Source organism: Sparus aurata, chromosome 10 (assembly GCF_900880675.1).
Source record: "Sparus aurata chromosome 10, fSpaAur1.1, whole genome shotgun sequence".
Lineage (NCBI taxonomy): Eukaryota > Metazoa > Chordata > Actinopteri > Spariformes > Sparidae > Sparus > Sparus aurata.
The window spans coordinates 33,341,975-33,364,440 of NC_044196.1; the positions used below are offsets into that span (position 1 = coordinate 33,341,975).

Sequence of the window (22,466 nt, forward strand, 5' to 3'; positions counted from 1 at the left end):
TTTGGCTACAAATAGTTTGTTAAATAACACAGAGTAAGATACTAGAAAAATACAATTAACAAATTAAGTAAGATTTAAAATCATTTCCTCTGGCTGCACTGTTTAAATCATGCATACTGCACTGACAGGTCCATCAAAGATAAGGTCTGCATGAGAGATAACATGCTCAGTTTCTGGTGGTTGGCTTTAATAGCATATTATCAAATATATTAGATTTTTGACAAACTCCAAGTGCTTATTGGGGCTGCTGTAACTAAAGTAACTAAACAGGCTTTGTTTACAAGCAGTTTTGTCAAATGCAGGCTACCCAAATTAAGTGCCATGTTTTCTTTTTGACTTCCTACATTTAACATTTTAAAGTGAAAAAGCCCAAAGTCCACACCACAGGGTTATTATTAAATATATACTCTCAGTCAGACAGCAGTAGCAGTGACATTTTAGATCACACTACCTTGTTCAGCATGACCCGCCCTACTCTGCCTCTGATTGGCTACATCCTGCCTGTTAAGATATGCACATGTGCAGCTCTCACCAAAGACTGAACAGAGGTGAGATGTCTCACTCACAAGACACAGTGTGAAAAGGGATGCTGCAGTGATGCACCACATGAGAAAAATTATGCGTTTTTTGAAAGTTTAAGGTATGTAAACCTATTTTACTAGGACCCCAAAATACAAGTATGAACCTGGAAATTAGCACAATATGACTTGTTAGCTGAGTTTCACTTACTAGTGCTCATGAAGGTTTCGGATGAAGCGCAGTAATCCCAGTATGTGGTCAGGGTAGGGCTTCTTCTTTCCATACATCTTCTGGAGCAACTCTGGTGAAAACTGTAACACAGAATATAATTAGTGATAAAGTGGAATTTAGGAATATAAAAGTTGAAGTTGTTATGTTGCAGTCACCTTCTTTTTCCACTGTCTGAAGGATCCATCCCTGGCGTATTGTTCCATTAAACTAATCAGTTCCGGGTCAGCATGTAGGTAGTTTGACGCCTCCCTCCTGTTGCCAGTCCTTCTCAAGTAGTCAAGTCTCCTGAAAAAAAGGTTTATCTTAGAATATATGAGTTACAACACGAACAAAAATATCATATAACCTAAAGGTTCTGTTCTAATGTTGAGTAAACTCAAAAACTCAAGATCTCACTGACTCTAACATGTTACCCTGTAATAAAGTGAAACTACATTAAATAAAGTCCAATAAACACACCATCCTCTGAGTGCTGTTCTCTGTCTGATCATTATTAATATGGAACTACATCATCAATTACAGCCTGTGTTGTCCAATGAGCCATTGTAGGTCTGTGGTGGAAGCATTAAGTGTGATATCTTCAGTATTACTTGGTAGTGAGGAGGTGTCTAATCAATATGTTACGATCTGATATGGTATTGTATTTGATTTCTTACTGCATGAACTTGTATGCAATAGAGTATTTACTATTGGGTTTCTAATTATAATTTAATTATATGAATATTATTTGGCATAGTAGTCTTAGTATATACATTTTAGGTCTAATAATACATTATTTGCAATTCTTAATTCTAACTTTATAATTCTCACTTAATTATATTAATTTCTTTTTGTCTGATTTTTTATGAAATTCGCTTTGTAACGTGTTATTAGATAGGTAGGCTATAACTGTCTTTGTTTACTGTCTAATAAATACCATATTATTCCAACTTTTTTCTAATTTGACAAAAAGTACAACTTAGTACTTCTTATCAGTGTGCTTTAATATAAAGTGCACACATTTCCTTCCTACCTCTCAGGTTTCCAGAAGAAGGGATGACTCAAGCATTCTTCCACTGTAGGTCTGTTCTCTGGTTCTTTACTGATCATCCACTCGATGAGTTCCTTTGCCACCACATCTTTAACATGGTCCAACGTGTACAAACCTTCATCAATGTTGTACTCACATTTATGAGGTTTGTCGCCGAAAGGATGGTGTCCTCCAGAGAGGATGTAATAAATCAGCATCCCTGCCAACTTGAGAATTAAGAGAACAGTTTTGCAATATGTGAAGCATTTTCTCCAAGTCATCAATTGGGTTTACATAGCAGTAAAACTGACCTGTATATCAGTGCTCCGCTTGTATCTTATGGCAGTTTCTCCTGTTAAAGTCTCCCTGGCCATCCAGCATTTAGTTCCTGCTCTGCCTGTACAATAAGTTGTTTGGCCTTTGAGTAACCGTCTACTGATGCCAAAATCTGCTAATCTCGCCCTCCCAGTAACATCTGCAGGACAAATCACAGAAAAGGCATAATAATTATGTTTTTTGAATACTGTTGTTTTCATTTTGAATTTCTAATTTAATTTCATTACTGCAATACACTTACAACTTTTTCTTACCAATCAAAACATTCTGTGGTTTGAGATCACGGTGGAGAATTGGAGGATTTTGACAGTGAAGCACTTTTAAACTCTCCAGAACCTGATAGACAAGTTTCTCTTTCAGCAGACCACCATCATTGTTTCTGATGCATTCTTCCAGGGTGTATTCACAAAGCTGAAGACCAAGATATCCAAAGTACTCATCCTCTGCAAAGTCAACGTATCGTACAATAGATGGATGATCAAGTCCTGGAAGTCGTTGAAATCCCTCCTCATTCCTCAGTGTTTGATAGTTGCTTTTTCTCATTCTCTTGATAGCAACCTCAGTGCCATCATCTCTCAGCCCCAAGAAGACATCAGTACCATCACTGCCCTCTGCTATGCGAAACTCTGGATCATTCACATAAATCATGCTCCCAATTCTGGTTACTCTGCTTCCATCAGTGCTAACCAGCTTCTGTAATTTTTCTCTCCACCTCTTGCTGATTTGTTGCCATTCGTCTGTCAACAGTTCACCAAATTTCTCCTCTGTGGATGGCTTTACAACTCTGGAGAACATTGTTCCAAACATTTCCTTCACAGGCGACCTTAAATTCCACCCTCTGCTGTTGGCAAACAGATAAACACACCCGAAGAGATCTGGAAACGTCGACATCAGATCAACGTTGGCCGCGTCCTCGGGACTGCAAACAGATAAAAAAAAATTCAATTGCACAACATTTAAATAAACAATAAAGGAGCAAAAACTGATGAGGCTGTGGAGATCTGTGTGAAGGAGGTCAGTAAGAGAGAAAGGACGAATTCATTCCATCAATCAGGTAATGTTTGTGACTTTAGCAACAGACACCAACACCAGCAACAACTTGAGGGGGCAGATGATTCAAACAACAGCAGTATTGTAACATGAAGGCAGTGGAAGTGGGGAGATGGAATGCCACATTTATGACTGAATGTTATCAATAACACCTTTAAGGCCCTTCATCATCTGTAACTCAGTTTGACTTACTAGTGCTCGTGGAGGTTTCGTATGAAGCGCAGGAATGCCAGTGTGCTGTGACCGTATGTGTTTTTGGGATCCATCTTCTTCACCAACTCTGCCAACTGCAACACCAAAAACATCTAGTCATTAAGTGGAAATAAGGAATAGAGAAGTTCCAGTTGTTGTACAGTTGTCACCTCAGTTTTCCACTGTTTGAAGGATCCATCCCCGACACATTTCTCCAACGAAGAAATTAATTCCTGGTCAGCCTTTTTCCACTTTTCCACCTCCTTGATGTTTCCGATCCTTCTCAAGTATTCAAGTCTCCTGAAAAATAAAATGTGTTTAAGATGCTCATTTAGTGAAATGGAAAAAGAGACAACACGTGCAGTTTTTACTAGTCATGTTAGGACTCTGTGGACGACGATGATGGTCCATCACTCGGACAAACAAAACTGTGAACAGCCATTCATGGCTCCCAGAAGATGGATCTTAATGACCCTAATGACCCCTGAAATGTTCTTTTGTGCCATCATTAAGTCAAATGCTCAATTTGTCCAGTAGTTTGGTTTCACACATACAAAACTAATTCCCATCAACCAAGTTTAGGTCTGGTTGTGTTTGGTACAAATTAGCATCTACAGTATTAGCATGCTATCATGCAAGACTAAGATGGTGACCATGGTAAACAATATACCTTCTTAGCATCAGTATATTGGCATCACTGAGAGCAGCCTCACTGAGCCACTCGTGGGCATCGACTCTTGTTAATACAATGCGAGCTGCTATACACAGAAATAAAAGGTGACAATGAAACTGATGCTACCTCTCAGGTTTCCAGAAGAAGGGATGACTCAAACATTCTTCCACTGTAGGTCTGCTGTCTGGTTCTTTGTGGATCATCAACTCGATGAGGTCCTTTGCCACCACATCTTCAACATGGTCCAACGCGTACAAACCTTCATCAATGTTGTACTCACATTTAAAGGGTATGTCACCGAAAGGATGGTGTCCTCCAGAGAGGATGTAATAAATCAGCATCCCTGCCACCTAAAAAATGAACAGATCATTTGAGCAATGATAGGAGTATTCTTCAATTATTCATCAATGCAGTTTTTGTCGCAGTAAAACTGACCTGTACATCAGTGTTTGACTTGTATCGTATGTCAGCTTCGTCTGTTAAAGTCTCCCTGGCCTTCCAGCATCTTGTTCCTGCTCTGCCTGTGCAATAAGTTGTTTGGCCTTTGAGTAACCGTCTACTGATGCCAAAATCAGTTAATCTCGCCCTCCCAGTAACATCTGCAGGACAAATCACAAAAAGGTATGATTATTATAGATTTCGAACACTTTTGCTGTCATTCAGAATTTCTGATTTAATTTCATTACTCCAATACATTTTGAACTTTTCTTACCAACAGTGTTGGGGAGTAACGAATTACATGTAACGACGTTACGTAATTTAATTACAAAATTTAAGTAATTGTAATCCGTTACGTTACTGGGAGAAAATATGTAATTAAATTACAGTTGCTTTTGGAAATTTCAATGATTACAACTTAAGTTACATTTGAAAAATAACCGCAAAAGCTCGGATTTATCAAATAGTTTTTCGCCCCTCCTGGATTCATGTTTGTTTTTAGTTTTTTTTCATATCAATATCCTCCTTCCAAAACTGACGCTTGTGATTGGCTCTCTCTGGTCATGTGCCATTCGACTCAACCGACAAACCGTACGGCGGCAGTCAGACTCAGCAGCAACAGTGTCGGCGGCGCACAAGATGTTCCTGGGCTGGAAACACAGAAAACACTTCCTACAGACAGAAGCCAGGCTTCCCTGTACTACAAAGGTGGCTCTCTGTTAACCCGGCTAGATCACCATGGTAACTTATGCTTATAACCTGGTCCCGATCAGGTTCTGTTCAGAGTTTAATCATAAAATCGGCTATAAAAGCGCCGCTGTTTCACTATTAAAACTCATTTACAGCTGGCGTCACCTTTACTTTGAAAGTCCAGTGGAGCTGGATCAGAACATTTATACGGAGGGAGAGATCGCGCTGATCCGCTGCTGTTTACTTTCTCTCTGAGCGTCTCCGTCTACAGATGTTCAGCTGAGGGGACACGCTGCTCAGCTGTTGATCCGACTCGCGTCAGGAGGTCATTTATTAGGCTATAGTCTGTTTACTTTTATATACAGTCAGTCACCACTGAAAGAAGTTGTGCCCTCGCAGCAGGACAGATAATTTAACTTAATGTGGCCATGAATAAATTAATTGTTTCGCCTGTTATGTGTTGCCCAAACGCAAATCTTGAGTAGTCTACTCTGTTTTCTCACATTTAAAAAGGTCTTTGTACAGAGACAACATGAGATTTGCTTGTAGCTACAGCACCTAAAAAACCCACTGTAACCTATTTTCATACGCACAAACACACACTGGCATTTTATAATTGCGATCAGTGAAATATATGAAAACAATATTTAACACAGTTTAAAACAACAGTTGTTGTTGCTCTAAAGCTTCATATTTAAAAGCAGCTCAATGTAGAGCTGTCAGAAATTAAAATCAGCCTCCTCTTGTCATATTTGCAGCAACACTGTTGCTTCAGGCTGTGATCAGGCTTTTTTGTATCGCTCATACTCTCTCCATTAAAACAACCTGCTCCTCTTGGCTGAAATCAGCCCGTTGTCGCTCTATTTAGTGAGGAAGTGAGCCTCCTTCAGTACAGGCCGAAGGTCAGACTCATAATATATGGTTAAACCTTTGAACTGAAAGGTTTATCACACTATAGGTCTTAAAATGTGAAAATTCAAAATTAAGAAAAGTAATCAAAATGTCATCAAATGTAATTAGTTACATTACTTTGAGAAAGTAATTGAAATAGTTACACTACTATTATATTTTCAACAGGGTAACTTGTAATTGTAACCAACTACATTTACAAAGTAATCTTCCCAACACTGCTTACCAATCAAAACATTCTGTGGTTTGAGATCACGGTGGAGAATTGGAGGATTATGTGAATGAAGCACTTTTAAACTCTCTAGTAACTGTTTGACAAGTTTCTCTTTCAGCAGACCACCATCATTGTTTCTGATGCATTCTTCCAGGGTGTATTCACAAAGCTGAAGACCAAGATATCCAAAGTACTCATCCTCTGCAAAGTCAACGTATCGTACAATAGATGGATGATCAAGTTCTGGAAGTCGTAGAAATCCCTCCTCATTCCTCAGTGTTTGATAGTTGCTTTTAGTCATTCTCTTGATAGCAACCTCAGTGCCATCATCTCTCAACCCCAAGAAGACGTCAGTACCATCACTGCCCTTTGCTACGCAGAACTCTGGATCATTCACATAAATCATGCTCCCAACTCTGGTGACTCCGCTTCCATCAGGGCTAACCAGCTTCTCAAATTTTTCTCTCCACCTCATGCTGATTTGTTGCCATTCGTCTGTCAACAGTTCACCAAATTTCTCCTCAGTGGATGGCTTTACAACTCTGGAGAACATTGTTCCAAACATTTCCTTCACAGGTGACCTTAAATTCCACCCTCTGCTGTTGGCAAACAGATAAACACACCCGAAGAGATCTGGAAACATCGACATCAGATCAACGTTGGCCGTGTCCTCCGGACTGCAAAAAGATAAAAAATTCAATTGCACGATATTTAAATAAACAATAAAGAAGCTGTCAAAAACTGATGTGGCTGTGGAGATCTGTGTGATGGAGGTCAATAAGAGAGAAAGGATGAACTCATTCCAGGAATCAGGTAAAGTTTGTGTTAACAATGACTTTAGCAACAGACACCAACACCAGCAACCACTTGAGGGGGCAGATGATTCAAACAACAGCAGTATTGTAACATGAAGGCAGTGGAAGTGGGGAGATGGAATGCCACATTTATGACTGAATGTTATCAATAACACCTTTAAGGCCCTTCATCATCTGTAACTCAGTTTGACTTACTAGTGCTCATGGAGGTTTCGTATGAAGCGCAGGAATGCCAGTGTGCTGTCATCGTATCTGTTTTCGGGATCCATCTTCTTCACCAACTCTGCCAACTGCAACACCAAAAACATCTAGTCATTAAGTGGAAATAAGGAATAGAGAAGTTCCAGTTGTTGTACAGTTGTCACCTCAGTTTTCCACTGTTTGAAGGATCCATCCCCGACACATTTCTCCAACGAAGAAATTAATTCCTGGTCAGCATCTTTCCACTTTTCCACCTCCTTGATGTTTCCGATCCTTCTCAAGTATTCAAGTCTCCTGAAAAATAAAATGTGTTTAAGATGCTTGTTTAGAGAAATGGAAAAAGAGACAACACGTGGATTTTTACTAGCCTTGTTAGCACAGATCACACTTTTGGTCTGTTGGTCCACCACTTTGATTCACAGAAACAACTGTTTGATTCGGTGCCACAAAACTGTGCACAGCCATTCATGATTCATCAAAAGATGGATCCTAATGATCCTAATGACCCCTGAAATGTTCTTCACTGTCATCATTAAGTCAAATTATCAATTTGTCCAGTAGTTTGGTTTCTGACCAAGCACATACAAAACTAATTCCCATCAACCAAGTTTAGGTCTGATTGTGTTCGGTACAAATTAACAAATTAGCATCCAAAAATTAGCATCTACAATATGATGGTGACCATGGTTAATAATATACCTTGTGAGTATCAGCATGTTAGCATTGTCATGGTAAACATGTTAGCAACCTGATGTTCGCATTTAGATGAAAGCTCCACTGTGCCTTTAAGAGCAGCCTCACTGAGCCACTCGTGGGCATCGACTCTTGTTAACACAATGCGAGCTGCTATACACAGAAATAAAAGGTGACAATGAAACTGATGCTACCTCTCAGGCTTCCAGAAGAAGGGATGACTCAAGCATTCTTCCACTGTAGGTCTGCTCTTTGGTTCTTTACTGATCATCCACTCGATGAGGTCCTTTGCCACCAAATCTTCAACATGGTCCAACTTGTACAAACCTTTATGAATGTTGTACTCACATTCAAAGGTGTCGCCAAAAGGATGGTGTCCTCCAGAGAGGATGTAATAAATCAGCATTCCTGCCACCTTGAGAATTAAGAGAACAGTTTTGCAATATATGAAGTATTTTCTCCAAGTCATCAATTGAGTTAACATAGCAGTAAAACTGACCTGTATATCAGTGCTCCACTTGTATCGTATGTCAGTTTCTCCTGTTAAAGTCTCCCTGGCCATCCAGCATTTAGTTCCTGCTCTGCCTGTGGGACAAGTTGTTTGTCCTGTGGATAACTGTCTACTGATGCCAAAATCAGCTAATCTCGCCCTCCCGGTGACATCTGCAGGACAAATCAAAGAAGACAAAATCAGACATTAAAATCATGTTTCATACTTATAAATTCAAATATTATTGTCATTTTTAATATTTTAAACTTTTCTTACCAATCAAAACATTCTGTGGTTTGAGATCACGGTGGAGAAATGGAGGATTTTGACAGTGAAGCACTTTTAAACTCTCCAGAACCTGATAGACAAGTTTCTCTTTCAGCAGACCACCATCATTGTTTCTGATGCATTCTTCCAGGGTGTATTCACAAAGCTGAAGACCAAGATATCCAAAGTCCTCATCCTCTGCAAAGTCAACGTATCGTACAATAGATGGATGATCAAGTCCTGGAAGTCGTTGAAATCCCTCCTCATTCCTCAGTGTTTGATAGTTGCTTTTTCTCATTCTCTTGATAGCAACCTCAGTGCCATCATCTCTCAGCCCCAAGAAGACGTCAGTACCATCACTGCCCTCTGCTATGCGAAACTCTGGATCATTCACATAAATCATGCTCCCAACTCTGGTCACTCTGCTTCCATCAGTGCTAACCAGCTTCTCTAATTTTTCTCTCCACCTCTTGCTGATTTGTAGCCATTTGTCTGTCAACAGTTCACCAAATTTCTCCTCTGTGGATGGCTTTACAGCTCTGGAGAACATTGTTCCAAACATTTCATTCACAGGCGACCTTAAATTCCACCCTCTGCTGTTGGCAAACAGATAAACACACCCGAAGAGATCTGGAAACATCGACATCAGATCAACCTTGGCCGCGTCCTCGGGACTGCAAACAGAGAGAAGAATGAATTGCATGACATTAAGATAAACAATAAAGAAGCAAAAACTGATGTGGCTGTGGAGATCTGTGTGATGGAGGTCAGTAAGAGAGAAAGAATGAACTCATTCCAGGAATCAGGAAAAATCACATTCAATAAATGTGATGATTAAAAAATCTAGGATCTTAGAAGGTTAGCTATGTACACTTGCTAATGTTGTTTTTAGGGCCGGGACTCGATTAAAAAAATTAATCGAATTAATCAGAGGCTTTGTAATTAATTAATCGAAATTAATCGCATTTTAATCGCATATAAATATTTGACCTGAAAACAGTGAGAAGCAATTTTTTTCACATGGATTTTAGTATACCATTGAATAATGACTGAATACAGAAGCTTAAGCAACAAAACATTGTTTGGGGTTTTTTTTTCAAGACCAACAGACCAGTGCAATTTTTACCATAAAGTGTAGTAATAGCTTATTTAGGAATACATTTCAGAGATTCAGGTAGCCTATAGGTAGGTAGACCTTCTGTAAACTATAACATTTTGTTTTTTAAGTAAAACACAATACTTTCAAGTACATTCAGAACATTGGAAACCCTGACTATTAGAAAATATCTATCTTCAGAGGTCATAACAGAGTTTACCAACAGTTGATCTAAACAAATCAATTTCAGTCCAACTCTCTGTAAATAACCTTGGCCAAAACAATAAACAGTTCAACATAAAGTGCCAGTTGCAACAACGACATAATAAATAGTTGCTTAGCATTTAGGTGATATCTGAGGCTTGATATGCTGCGGTGATACGCTAACTCCTTCTTGCATAATTTGCACACAACCGTGCTCTTATCTACGCTGCCATCCGTCCGCTTTTTAAAACAAAATTTCCCATTCACGGGGCCAACCAGAGCGGTCTCATCTGCTTCTTCGTTCATTGTTGTTGTCTGAAGTCATGAACGCAGTGTTGGGCAAGCTACTCGAAAAAAGTAGTGAGCTAAGCTACAAGTTACTCTACATTAAATGAAGCTTCACTACGCCAAAGCTACTCCCCAGAGAAATGTAGCAAGCTAAGCTACAGCAAAATGGCAAAAGTAGCTTAACTACATCAAAACTATTTTTTTTTATATTGGAACAACTTCATTCCAAGTCAAAGCTATCTCAGTGATCAATAAAATTATCAATCAGACAGATAAGCAGGCAAAAATGTTACGTTCAATTGTTTATTAAACAATAATTTGTGCTTTCACTATTTTGTATATTTTATTATTCAACTATCAACGCACACTTAATTCTAACATCCATGGACAGACATTCACCTTGCTACCACAGCAATATCCACCTGACTTACACTAATGGACAGTGTCCTACACTGTAGCATATTAACATAATTAAACAGCAAATAGTATATTATAGTTGTAGTTTTCGTTAAGGTTCTCTTGTCTTCTAGTTTCAGCTTTATAATTATATTTGATATTTGAGTTAGTCTATTTAGTTATTGTATTGTATATAATTCAGCCTTTAATTGTATTTGTTTCTTTTACCTACCTCATTGTTTTTGGATTTTGATTTATGTAAAGTGGCTGTAACACTTTAATTTCCCTTTGAGATTAATAAAGTACTCTATCCATCAACCAGTGTCTCATATAACTGGCAGTTTCAAAAGTGGTATTTTTATTAAGCCCACTCTGTAGTAGTAGCTATATCTACATACATTTTAAGCTAATCATTTTGACTAATCACCATACTTTGGTTTTGTAGAAATTGCATTTTTGCTGTATCCTGTGCTGGTTAAAAATTACAAAAGTAAAAATTCAGAGTAATGTTTCTCTGTTACTGTATTTGTTTATTATCCAAGTTTGTCTTTTACATCCCTCGGGATCAACTCGTCTCCGTCCTCCTCACCCTCTGCCATCTTTCCATCAAGTAACGTAACTCACTGAAGCTAACCTGTCTGTGTTCCCGTGCAGCAGAGACGTTGTATGCAAGGATTAGTCCGTGGTGTCACCGTCATACGGAAGTGCTTCTGTCGGCTCCACATACACGGCCATGTGTGGCGGTGGCATCACCGACTTATCCTTTCATTTCAGACCGCAACAGAAAGCTCCGCTGCGCTGAACTTCAGAGGTGTTCATAAAAATGTAGCTTGTGTGGACGCTACCGCGCTACTTGGTCAATAAAAGAGCTAAGCTACTGAAAAGCTATTTCATTCAGAAAGTACCGACGCTACCACCACGCTACTGAGAAATGTAGTTAAACTAGTAACGCCGCTACTTGTAGCGACGTTACTGCCCAACACTGCATGAACGCTATGCATGAACGTTTGTTGGTGCTCCAGTATAATCGGTACCCCTGAAACTCATCCAGTGAGAAACGTTCCGCGGTGCAAAAATTAGTGCGATTAAAATGCGTAAATTTTTTTAACGCGTTATTTTTTGTGTAATTAATTAATCGTAATTAACGCGTTAAAGTCCCGGCCCTAGTTGTTTTTATCATTGACTTTAGCAACAGACACCAACACCAGCAACCACTTGAGGGGGCAGAGGATTCAAACAACAGCAGTACTGTAACATGAAGGCAGTGGAAGTGGGGAGATGGAATGCCACATTTATGACTGAATGTTATCAACAACACCTTTAAGGCCCTTCATCATCTGTAACTCAGTTTGACTTACTAGTGCTCGTGGAGGTTTCGTATGAAGCGCAGGAATGCCAGTGTGCTGTCATCGTATTTGTTTTTAGGATCCATCTTCTTCACCAACTCTGCCAACTGCAACACCAAAAACAACTAGTCATCTCTCTATAAAAGCAAGGAATCTCTGTCTGTCTGTGTCTGTGTGTGTGTGTGTGTTTCTGTGAGTCAAATATCTCTGTGGATTAGGATTACACTGACCTGAGACTTTCAACATGGCTGCTGCGTGGTTCAGTGGTGTGCAACTAAGCATTTGTTTGGACTGCAATGATACCGTGAATAAATTATCCTTTACAAATTCTGTAAGCATTGTCCACCAGAGCCACCACAGTCACGTGCGCACCAGAGCCAATCACTGCACACCGTGGCCACGTGCGCACCAGAGCCAGTCACTGCAGAGCTCAAGCCCACGACATACCTGAAGAAACAAGTGGATTGATACCTGCAGCGGCGCGAGCTGGACCAGGATTTTGCCGGCGGTTCGGTCCCGTTCTGTTCTGTTTTGTGCATCTAAACTGACTGTTGTGGATTAATGAGATTAAACGAGTCCGGACCGAGTCTGTTCGGGTCTGAGGAGATCCGGAGACGCGCGGACAACAAAGTGGAATCGGAATCTGTGGATGTTCGTGTGTAGCTAGCCGCTAGCTAGCTACACAGCCCACCTCCCGAGGCAACGGACCGGACACATCGGCACGTCCAAAACCGGACTTAGGGTAAATAATGTCCGCCACGCTTTTTTGCGAACATTGCCGCCACGTTTGCTTTGTGTCTGGTGCAGGAAGAAATGGTAAAAATGGGCTTTTGTCACGAAAGTGTCCAAGCAGCAAGTTTGGTTGTTGAGGAACAGGAAGTTGAGGGAGGGACCTAGGCGGATGATTGACAGGCAACGACGGTCAGTGTGTAGACAGCGATATTGAGAGTTGAAAGATTTGTGACATTTAGCGTGTTTGGAGTGTGTAGTTAGTGTGTTATGTAGTGTTTGGTGTAGGGTGTTTAGTGTGTAGTGTAGTCGGTTTTTTGTTTAATGAGTCAGAACAATGAGGAGAAGCTGAATGTGGAGCAGGCAGTCCAGCTATTTATTCTGCTGGAAGGAGCTCAGGCAGACCTGAGCATTGCCTGCGTTTAAATGTAAATAGTTACATATAACTTCATAAATGTTTAAAATGTATGCACAAATTTAGCAAACAACAATTTATATTTACATTATAAGTAAAAACAAAATGGTTTGTTAAACATATTTGTGGTTTTCACAGTAAAAAAATCAAACTTTTCCTACTCGGATTTTATGTTTTTTTTTTTCGGGATTTTAGGTCCATTGTGTTAATACAGTATGTCAACATGAAAAAATAACTGTACAGTCACAGGTGAGGTTGTGCTGAAAATAATGACACCTAGTAAATAGTTTTTAAAGTGAAATATAATGGCAAAATCAAAAATAGTCAAAAACGGCCAATTATACCCTGGAATATCGGATTTCACAACAAACCTAAATATCCCTGACGTCCCACCTTCAAACACAGCCTCATTTAGCCATCCATGAAAAAGCTACTTAACCTCCCACTTTTTTATAGGAATACACTTTTCTTACGGACAGCATTAGTTAAGTGGAATTAATGAATAAATCAGTTCCAGTTCTTGTACAGTTGTCACCTCAGTTTTCCACTGTTTGAAGGATCCATCCCCGACACATTTCTCCAACGAAGAAATTAATTCCTGGTCGGCATCTTTCCACTTTTCCACCTCCTTGATGTTTCCGATCTCTTTCAAGTATTCAAGTCTCCTGAAAAATAAAATGTGTTTAAGATGCTCATTTAGTGAAATGGAAAAAGAGACAACACGTGCAGTTTTACTAGCCATGTCAGGACTCTGTAGACAAGAATGTTGGTCTGTTGGTCTGTTGGTCCACAACTCAGATTCACAGAAACAGCTGGTTGGACTGCCACAAAACTGTGTACAGCCATTAATGATTCATCAAAAGATGGACCCTAATGATCTTAATGACCTCTGAAATGTTCTTCAGTGCCATCATTAAGTCAAATTATCAATTTGTCCAGTAGTTTGGCTTCTGACCAAACACATACAAAACTAATTCACATCAATCAAGTTCAGGTCTGGTTGTGTTTGGTAGAAATTAGCATCTACATTATTAGCATGCTATCATACAAGACTAAGATGGTGACCATAGTAAACAACATACGTTCTGAGCATCGTTATTGTCAACATGTTAGCATGCTGATGTTAGCATTGAGATGAAAGCTCCACTGTGTCTTTAAGAGCAGCCTCACTGAGCCACTCGTGGGCATCGACTCTTGTTAACACAATGCGAGCTGCTATACACAGAAATAAAAGGTGACAATGAAACTGATGCTACCTCTCAGGTTTCCAGAAGAAGGGATGACTCAAGCATTCTTCCACTGTAGGTCTGCTCTTTGGTTCTTTGTCGATCATCCACTTGATGAGGTCCTTTGCCACCACATCTTCAACATGGTCCAAAATGTACAAACCTTTATGAATGTTGTACTCACATTCAAATGGTTTCTCACCGAAAGGATGGTGTCCTCCAGAGAGGATGTAATAAATCAGCATCCCTAACACCTAAAAAATGAACAGATCATTTGAGCAATGAAAGAAGTACTTTTGAGTCACACATCAGTGTAGTTTGTCGCAGTAAAACTGACCTGTATATCAGTGTTTGACTTGTATCGTATGTCAGCTTCGTCTGTTAAAGTCTCCCTGGCCATCCAGCATCTTGTTCCTGCACTGCCTGTGCAATAAGTTGTTTGGCCTTTGAGTAACCGTCTACTGATGCCAAAATCTGCTAATCTCGCCCTCCCAGTAACATCTGCAGAACAAATCACAAAAAGGTTTTAATAATTATAAACTTTGAATACTGTTGCTGTCATTCTGAATTTCTGATTTAATTTAATTACTTCAGTATATTTTGAACTTTTCCTTACCAATCAAAACATTGTGTGGTTTGAGATCACGGTGGAGAATTGGTGGATTATGTGAATGAAGCACTTGTAAACTCTCCAGGACCTGATAAACAAGTTTCTCTTTCTGCAGACCACCATCATTGTTTCTGATGCATTCTTCCAGGGTGTATTCACAAAGCTGAAGACCAAGATATCCAAAGTTCTCATCCTCTGCAAAGTCAACATATCGTACAATAGATGGATGATCAAGTTCTGGAAGTTGTAGAAATCCCTCCTCATTCCTCAGAACTTGATAGTTGCTTTTTGTCATTCTCTTAATAGCCACCTCAGTGCCATCATCTCTCAGCCCCAAGAAGACGTCAGTACCATCACTGCCCTCTGCTATGCGGAACTCTTCATCATTCACATACTTCATGCTCCCAACTCTGGTTACTCTGCTTCCATCAGTGCTAACCAGCTTCTCTATTTTTTCTCTCCACCTCTTGCTGATTTGTAGCCATGTGTGTGTATCTGAAGACACAGTGGTGTTGGAGTGGAGTGGCTGAACATTTGAAGTTGACTCCACAACAGGAATTGATGTTGGATCAGTTGCATCACTCAAATACTTGTCATTTGAGTCTTCTTTCCTATCTGATCTTTCCTTCTTCTTTTTCTTCTTCTTGTTCTTCTTTTTCCTCGGCCCAGGTGAGGCTGTACAGTCCTCACATTCCACGTTTGGTTTGCTGAAATAATTGTTCAGTCGTCTGAGAACTTCTTTCAGCTTGTCATTGTTGGTCATATCTGCAGACATCAGTATGTCCTCAGGCACTGCAGTTATCCCCACTGATGTAAAGATGTCACCCGCATGTTTACATGAAAGCAAGTTTCCAAATACACCATATGTGAAGACTCTGATCTCTGACTGGTGATGGACCTTTACAAAAGGAGCAACTGCTTTGCACAATTTCGTGACAAAGTTCAGATCCCAGCCATCTGTGCCTTTTGTTTTCTGTGTTATCACATACAGTGTTTGCAGAACACCTTCACATACATCAGGTTTATCTTTTAAGCAAAGCTGGTCCAGTAGTTTGGGGACTAAAGCTTGTGCTTGTTCATTTGGTATTTCCTCCACAGTACACAGAACAGCATGTAAAGTAATAATAGTGTGATGTACATATTCCTTGGGAATGTTTGGAAAGCGTCTGACTGCTCCTTCAATGTAGGTGTTCAGATTTCCAGGGTCCCTCAACCATTTGATACTTCCCTGGTGGTATTTTTCAACATTTCGCCCAGTTACAGTAAAAAGAACTTCAGTCATGGTCAGATGGGTCTGAGGATCCTCCAACAGCATGTGACTGTCAAAAGTTTTGAACACTTGTTCAGGTGTTTTACTTTGAACAGCAATTGCCACATCCAGGAAATATCTGATTTCAGAGCATAATTTATCTCCTTTTGATGCGAGCTTGTGAATCATCTGACTTATTTTTTCATTGTGAGTCACATGTTGAGGATGAGAGACATGTAACTGTGTCACCAGTGCACCAGCAGACATGAGCACTTTCACAACATCCTCTCTGTCTTTGATGGCAGCAGCTTGCAGTGGTGTGTATGGCTGTGGTTTACATCCATCTGGATTAGCTGTTGCTTCAAGCAGTTTCTCCACAAAATATAGTGGTGCTTTGTATAGTGAGACATAATGCAGAGGTGTGAAGCATTTCTGGGACATACAGTTTGGGTCTGCACCCTGCTGCAAAAGGAAAGTAAAAATATCCCTGTTGTGAGTTACAACAGCAGCAGTCAGTGGAGTTATGAGGTCATTACACTCTGTGCATGAGTAAATCTCATTAATGTCGTTTTCCTTTAGTAATTTTTTTAGCTTCTTGAGGTTATTGTCAAATACACACTGTATTATAGGATGTGTTCCTGTTGGGGATGCTGGCAGTTGTAACTGTCTGATTATATTCATTTCTTTTCTTCAGTGTAACTGTGAAAAAGGAAAGGTTAGAATATTAATGTTATATTATGTATGAATCATATCATATTCACATTAAATCTTATTTAAAAACAGAAGGGGTAGAAATCCATCACAAGACATTCTCTGTAACTACATATTCATACAGAAGTAGTATAGAAGTAATTCAAAATCATTTCTACTCCTTGAAAACTCATCTAACTACTACACTTGTCCTAACTACTAGAATTGCTGACAGCATTAACTACGTGTTTGTTACACAGAGTGCCACACCTTTCCCTCACAGACATTTAGAATTTAAACTTCCTCCTTCAGGTCTGCAACAGGAATTAAACTCTGAATAAGCAGAGCTGTGGAATTTACATTAATAGACTTTGGTGGTCGTAGGTTCAAGGTGAAATATTGTGTTTTCATGTAAACTTCGAACATCTAATAACCACAAGAGTGGAAACTGAAGGAGAGGAGGTCTACATGACTGTGCTTCTTTAAGTAAGAACACTGTTTATTCTACAATATAATTTGAAGGTGAGTGTTAAGAGAAATGTAGGAAAATAAACTTACAGTGTTGAAGTAAGGTGTCCACTGTAGTATGAACTCTGTCGATCAAAACTTAACATGCTGTGCTTTATCTGTAGTTCTTCCTGCCTCTGACTCTCTCTGTTGCGAGACAGGAAAAGACCTGTTTGGCAAGATGGGTTGGGCTTCTACTGGATGTGGGAGGACTTGCCCCTCCTACTCTTTACTTCCTGAACATTGTTCTGTGACTGTTCAGTCTACATACGATCTACAAAGATTGTCTTAATGTTGAAGGGCTTAGGGCTGTAACCCTCGCCTCAATTAATACCTGCAGGCAGAGGTGTAGCAAGCTTTTCAAAAGTGCAGTGGATGGATGTGGTGGTGGTGGTGTTTTTTCAAATTTTTTTATTTATTTTTTTTTGGGGGGGGGGGTCTGGTATGTAAGGCTGTTACTGTGATGATAAATGACATTTAAATATTGAATCTGTGTCTATAATAACCACACCCTGACATGTAAATGTGACATCTGTCTTGATTCATTTAATTTAACTTAAAATATGGACAACTGACTGTTCCTATGAATAAGAAACAGAAATGCTTTACAGCAGCTCCCATTCAAAGTCAAGAATATGCAGAAAAATAGTAGTCGTAATAAAAATGATAATAATAATAATAATAATGATAATAATAAAATATATATATGCTGCATATTTATAATAGAAGTCTACTGCAACTGTACTTTTTTTTACCATGAAATGTTATTTTATACATTATCATATTTCATAATGTTCTGTCATGGACTATGTCACTTCACTGCTAACAGAAAAGAAAGCAGCTCACGGCCAGTTGCAGCTTCTTATCTTGATCTGCAGTCTTTGTTAATTTTTTGTCATGATTGTTATTATTAGTACCCACACTCTAACAAATTATGTGCTGGCTCAACATAAAAAATTGATGTAACAATTTGCATGGATATTTTTAAGTTATTTCAACTTAGCCAGTATTGAGTACATGCCAGAAAACTTCTTTGGTTAGGCCAACTTAATTACTTTATTACAAGCAACATGATTTGCCTTGTCCTCTACGAGCTTATTTAAGTTGAACCAACTTAATGTTAATTGTGTTAAAATGACTCCTTTTAGTTATTCTAACTTATTTCTTTTCCTTTCATTCTACTCAGAAATGTCCATGCAAATTGTTACCTTAATTTTTTTTAGTACAAGAACTTATTTATCTAAATCAGAATAAATCACACATGCAAATTCCAGTTTTATGATCTAAATGTTTATTCAAACACCAGTCAGCATCTCCCTTACAGTAACAGGACTGAGTGTTTATTGACATTTTAAAAGTACACAAAAATGTAGCCTTCATAAAATATGTCAGGAAACTTACAACATAAAATAGCACTGTAAAACTGTCTCAGAAAGATTCATTATCTTCGTCATCTTCCCTCACTGCACCCTCACAGGATTGTCCCCTCTTCAAAAGCTCAGGCTTTAAGTCATCAGTAGTGTTGAGGAGTGTGTTTCTGGCTCCTATGAGAAGCAAATGTTCCATAAATGTTTGTTTTGAAAGGACAATTTTCAAAAAAACAACACAGTTTCCTGTTTCTTTAAATGACGGCCAATATGCTCAAAGTATTCTCTTGCTGTGGAGATAGTGTTTAAGGGGCAACATGGACACTTAAATGACAGTACAGTGGACAATGTCACTGTATCACAGGTGGAGTGACAGGTGGGTTCGCAGGCTGCCCAATGTTTTAAATGAGCAACAGCACTCCCAATGAAGACAAGGAAGAGATTCTCCACCATTACCATGTCAAAGTCTACAATGCTTTAACAGATCTGTCTTTCTTGGTGTTTCAAATCTACAAATTTCACAGGCCCACTTTATTATAAAAACTTGTGGTTCTGTTTAAATTACTTGAATTTAGGTTATTCAGAAGGCTGTGGTGCCTACAATTTGTGTAGCCTATATAACAGTACATTTTTTTTAAACTATTATATAAAAAGGAAGATTTAAAAAAAACAAGAGAAAATGTATGCAAACTGCTCCAAAGAAATGGGCAGTGGGCAATTGCACACTCCTGCTGTTACACCAACTAGCTTCATTATGGTATGACCACTCCTGTGGCGTCTCAACAATATTTGCTTCGTCAACGCTGTTTTTAGACTGTACTTGCTGCTGCAATGGCTGACTAACAAACCGAATGTGTGCTCAGTCACCTACAACGGCCTAGCCATGAATCTATTGCTGGTCAAACATTCAACCCAACTACAAATTTTTAATACATTTGAAAGAAACATTAACTCCTCTGAAAGTTAAAACTACGGAAAACCAGTGCCAATTAACACCTGCCACCATAAAACAAAACTTAACAAACACTAATATTAGGCCAAATTACTACCATTACTGCTAGCTTACACATTACCACTGGTGACCGAGAAAAAGCATCTAGTGTTGTGTAAAATGATTTCTTGTACTGTTTGCTGATGCAGTTATTAGCTGTTGTGAATAAATTAGTCAAAATTGTACTCACCAAGCCGCAAAGTTTGCAAACCGCATTTTTCCAACTCTGCTCTGCGAAGTCGTGTCTTCCAACCTTATGCTTCCAACAAGCATGCCGCATGGTCTGTTCACAAGGGGTTGGCGGATCGATCCAAATATTGATAGTATCGATACCAAGGTGAGTATTGGTATTGGATCGATACTGACGCGATGAGATCAATATTTTTGTTGTAGTTTCTCTTCTATAAATTCAGCAAATCACTCGTATTACTTCACAGAGTTTGTGTGATCGCAGCATCCCTCTCAGCCCTTATGCACAGTGCTCCTCCTGTGTTATTTATCATAATCATAATCAGCTGATTAAAGGCAAAAGTACAAAATCATTCAATGATCAGGAACTTTCAAGTAAAGAGTATCGGTATCAGTATCAGAATCGGCAATACTGGCCCTGTAATTACTTGGTATCAGATTGATACCAGAATTTGCAGTATCACCCACCCGTACTGTTCATGCTAAACATGTCCGAGCAGGTCAGCACTGTATTAGCTTTTAACAAACACAGACACAGATTTTTAAGTTGTGCTAACTGTGAATACACCTCTATGTTAAGTAAAGGCAGAAATGTCTGTTGAAAATTCATGTATTATCGAGTTAAGACTATTTCATTTATTTTAATTTAGACCAACTTGTCATATTAAGTTATAAACTCATTATAATGTGTACACATAACAAACTTGTTTTTTTTATGAAGAAAAAGCTCTTGATTTTGAGCTATACTTACTAACCCCATGAATCATTTCTTAGAGTGCATCAAAAGTCACAGTTACATGTCAGGATGTGGTTATTATAGACATATTCAATATTTAACTGTCATGTATCATCACAGTAACAGCGTTACATACATTAGCAGCTGTAAACATATAAAAACATTATAAAACACATCATGTGGTCCCCTTTAAATGCTGGGTGGAGGTGTATATTTTGGTAAATAACCGCCGGTTCTAAGTAAATGCCAAGTCTAGAGTTCTCAACGGGCCTGAAAATTATGACCCGACCCGGCCCTGTCAGCGGGTTTTTAAGCCCGAACCCGACACACCAGCATGAATTGTCTGCCCGAACCGGGGGAACCCCCCAAGTACTAGCGGCTGCGGCCTGCAGGAAGGTCCAACCCCGCCCACATCCAGTCTTTTAATTGTGCTTCGTACAGGACAGTGGGGATTTCGGACTTCTATGAAACTTGCTGCATTTACAACACCTGCAAACTGCAGGACTTGGTAATTTTCTTTTTAATGTAGTGTTGTCATATATAAAACTAAATGGAAAATCTATAATTAAATCAGCCAAAAAAAAGACAAATGCATTTATATTTTGTAATATACATAGGCCTGCCTCTCTTCTTAGGTCAATTGGCATCTTCGTGGTATAATATGGCAGAAGCATTTAAAGGCCTACTGCATTATCTATCATTTTAATACAGTATCTGATTGTATTAGGCAAATTAAAATTAATTAATCCAATAAACACCACTTTATAGCTATATATATATATATATATATATATATATATATATATATATACACACATATATATGTATTATATATATGTATATATACATATACATTGTTCATAACCTAAAGCCAATGTAGGCTATTTTAAAAGATGCAATATATGTTACTACTACATTCTGTATGATTCTAAATGAGACAGAGTTATGTAAATGAAGGACACATGAATTATTACACTCATTGTCTCCCCTAAAATCTCAATTCATGTGAATAATAATATATCACTATTCCTACAATGACTCCTTTGAGTCGAAGCGAGTAAACTCATCAAGCATGGAAAATTAGCTGTGATTGTGCTACTGTGGTTTATAGTAAAGTACAACAGATCGCTGTAATCAAGTAACAGACAAATATTTTCATAACTTAGCAGGCAGGTAGTCCAACTTCCTCTCTGATTTTCTCCAAGCACTTTCCTTTATTGTCCGGTCTCTGTATGTGTGCACAGCGGTATGGTGGTACAGAGCTCGGGGAGCAGACCCGAGCGCTGCTGTCGGCGAGGCAGCCCTGGCTCGGAACGACACTACCACACTCCATACACAGCCAGCTGTTCTATTGCTTTGCTAACTATGGCTAACGCTCCGTGCTCGGGCCCCGGAGCTTGTTAGCCCCATACTACACTACTACACTCCGTGTACAGCGGTATGGTGGTATAGAGCTCAGGGAGCAGACCGGAGCACTGCCACCCCGGCTCGGAACGACACAACAAGCGAGAAAAGCTAGCTGTTCAATTGTTGTGCTAACTGTGGCTAATGCTCGGGAGCTCCGGTCTCTCTGTTCCTCAGCGTCGGCCGGCACACTGATCCTAAAATGGTATTGTGGGCGGAGTTGGACCTGAAGGTGGGGCTGCCTTCCCGCAGGCTGCAGCCATTATTGGGCGCTCACACCAAAGGCGATAAAATCG

At 39.3% G+C, this 22,466-nt stretch overlaps 1 protein-coding gene across 9 annotated transcripts in view; it reads right to left on the reverse strand.

The window, feature by feature from the left end:
• The window catches only part of LOC115590285 (uncharacterized), a 53,064-nt gene that overhangs the window by 1,110 nt on the left and 29,488 nt on the right, over window positions 1-22,466 (reverse strand). For 2 of the 9 annotated variants that reach the window (XM_030431599.1, XM_030431600.1), the window contains exons 3-21: window positions 14,765-14,928; window positions 14,458-14,681; window positions 13,737-13,866; window positions 12,070-12,164; window positions 8,737-9,401; window positions 8,470-8,633; window positions 8,165-8,385; window positions 7,442-7,571; window positions 7,272-7,366; window positions 6,274-6,938; window positions 4,446-4,609; window positions 4,137-4,360; window positions 3,508-3,637; window positions 3,338-3,432; window positions 2,350-3,014; window positions 2,071-2,234; window positions 1,763-1,986; window positions 906-1,035; window positions 730-830 (exon numbers count right to left, since the gene is read on the reverse strand). In XM_030431599.1, coding sequence (XP_030287459.1) covers window positions 730-830; window positions 906-1,035; window positions 1,763-1,986; window positions 2,071-2,234; window positions 2,350-3,014; window positions 3,338-3,432; window positions 3,508-3,637; window positions 4,137-4,360; window positions 4,446-4,609; window positions 6,274-6,938; window positions 7,272-7,366; window positions 7,442-7,571; window positions 8,165-8,385; window positions 8,470-8,633; window positions 8,737-9,401; window positions 12,070-12,164; window positions 13,737-13,866; window positions 14,458-14,681; window positions 14,765-14,928 — 4,450 coding nt within the window. Of the gene's footprint in view, window positions 1-729; window positions 831-905; window positions 1,036-1,762; window positions 1,987-2,070; window positions 2,235-2,349; window positions 3,015-3,337; window positions 3,433-3,507; window positions 3,638-4,136; window positions 4,361-4,445; window positions 4,610-6,273; window positions 6,939-7,271; window positions 7,367-7,441; window positions 7,572-8,164; window positions 8,386-8,469; window positions 8,634-8,736; window positions 9,402-12,069; window positions 12,191-13,736; window positions 13,867-14,457; window positions 14,682-14,764; window positions 14,929-15,043; window positions 16,986-17,534; window positions 17,651-22,466 lie in introns of those variants that run through there. The other 7 variants (XM_030431598.1, XM_030431607.1, XM_030431606.1 and 4 more) reach the window with 7 other exon arrangements.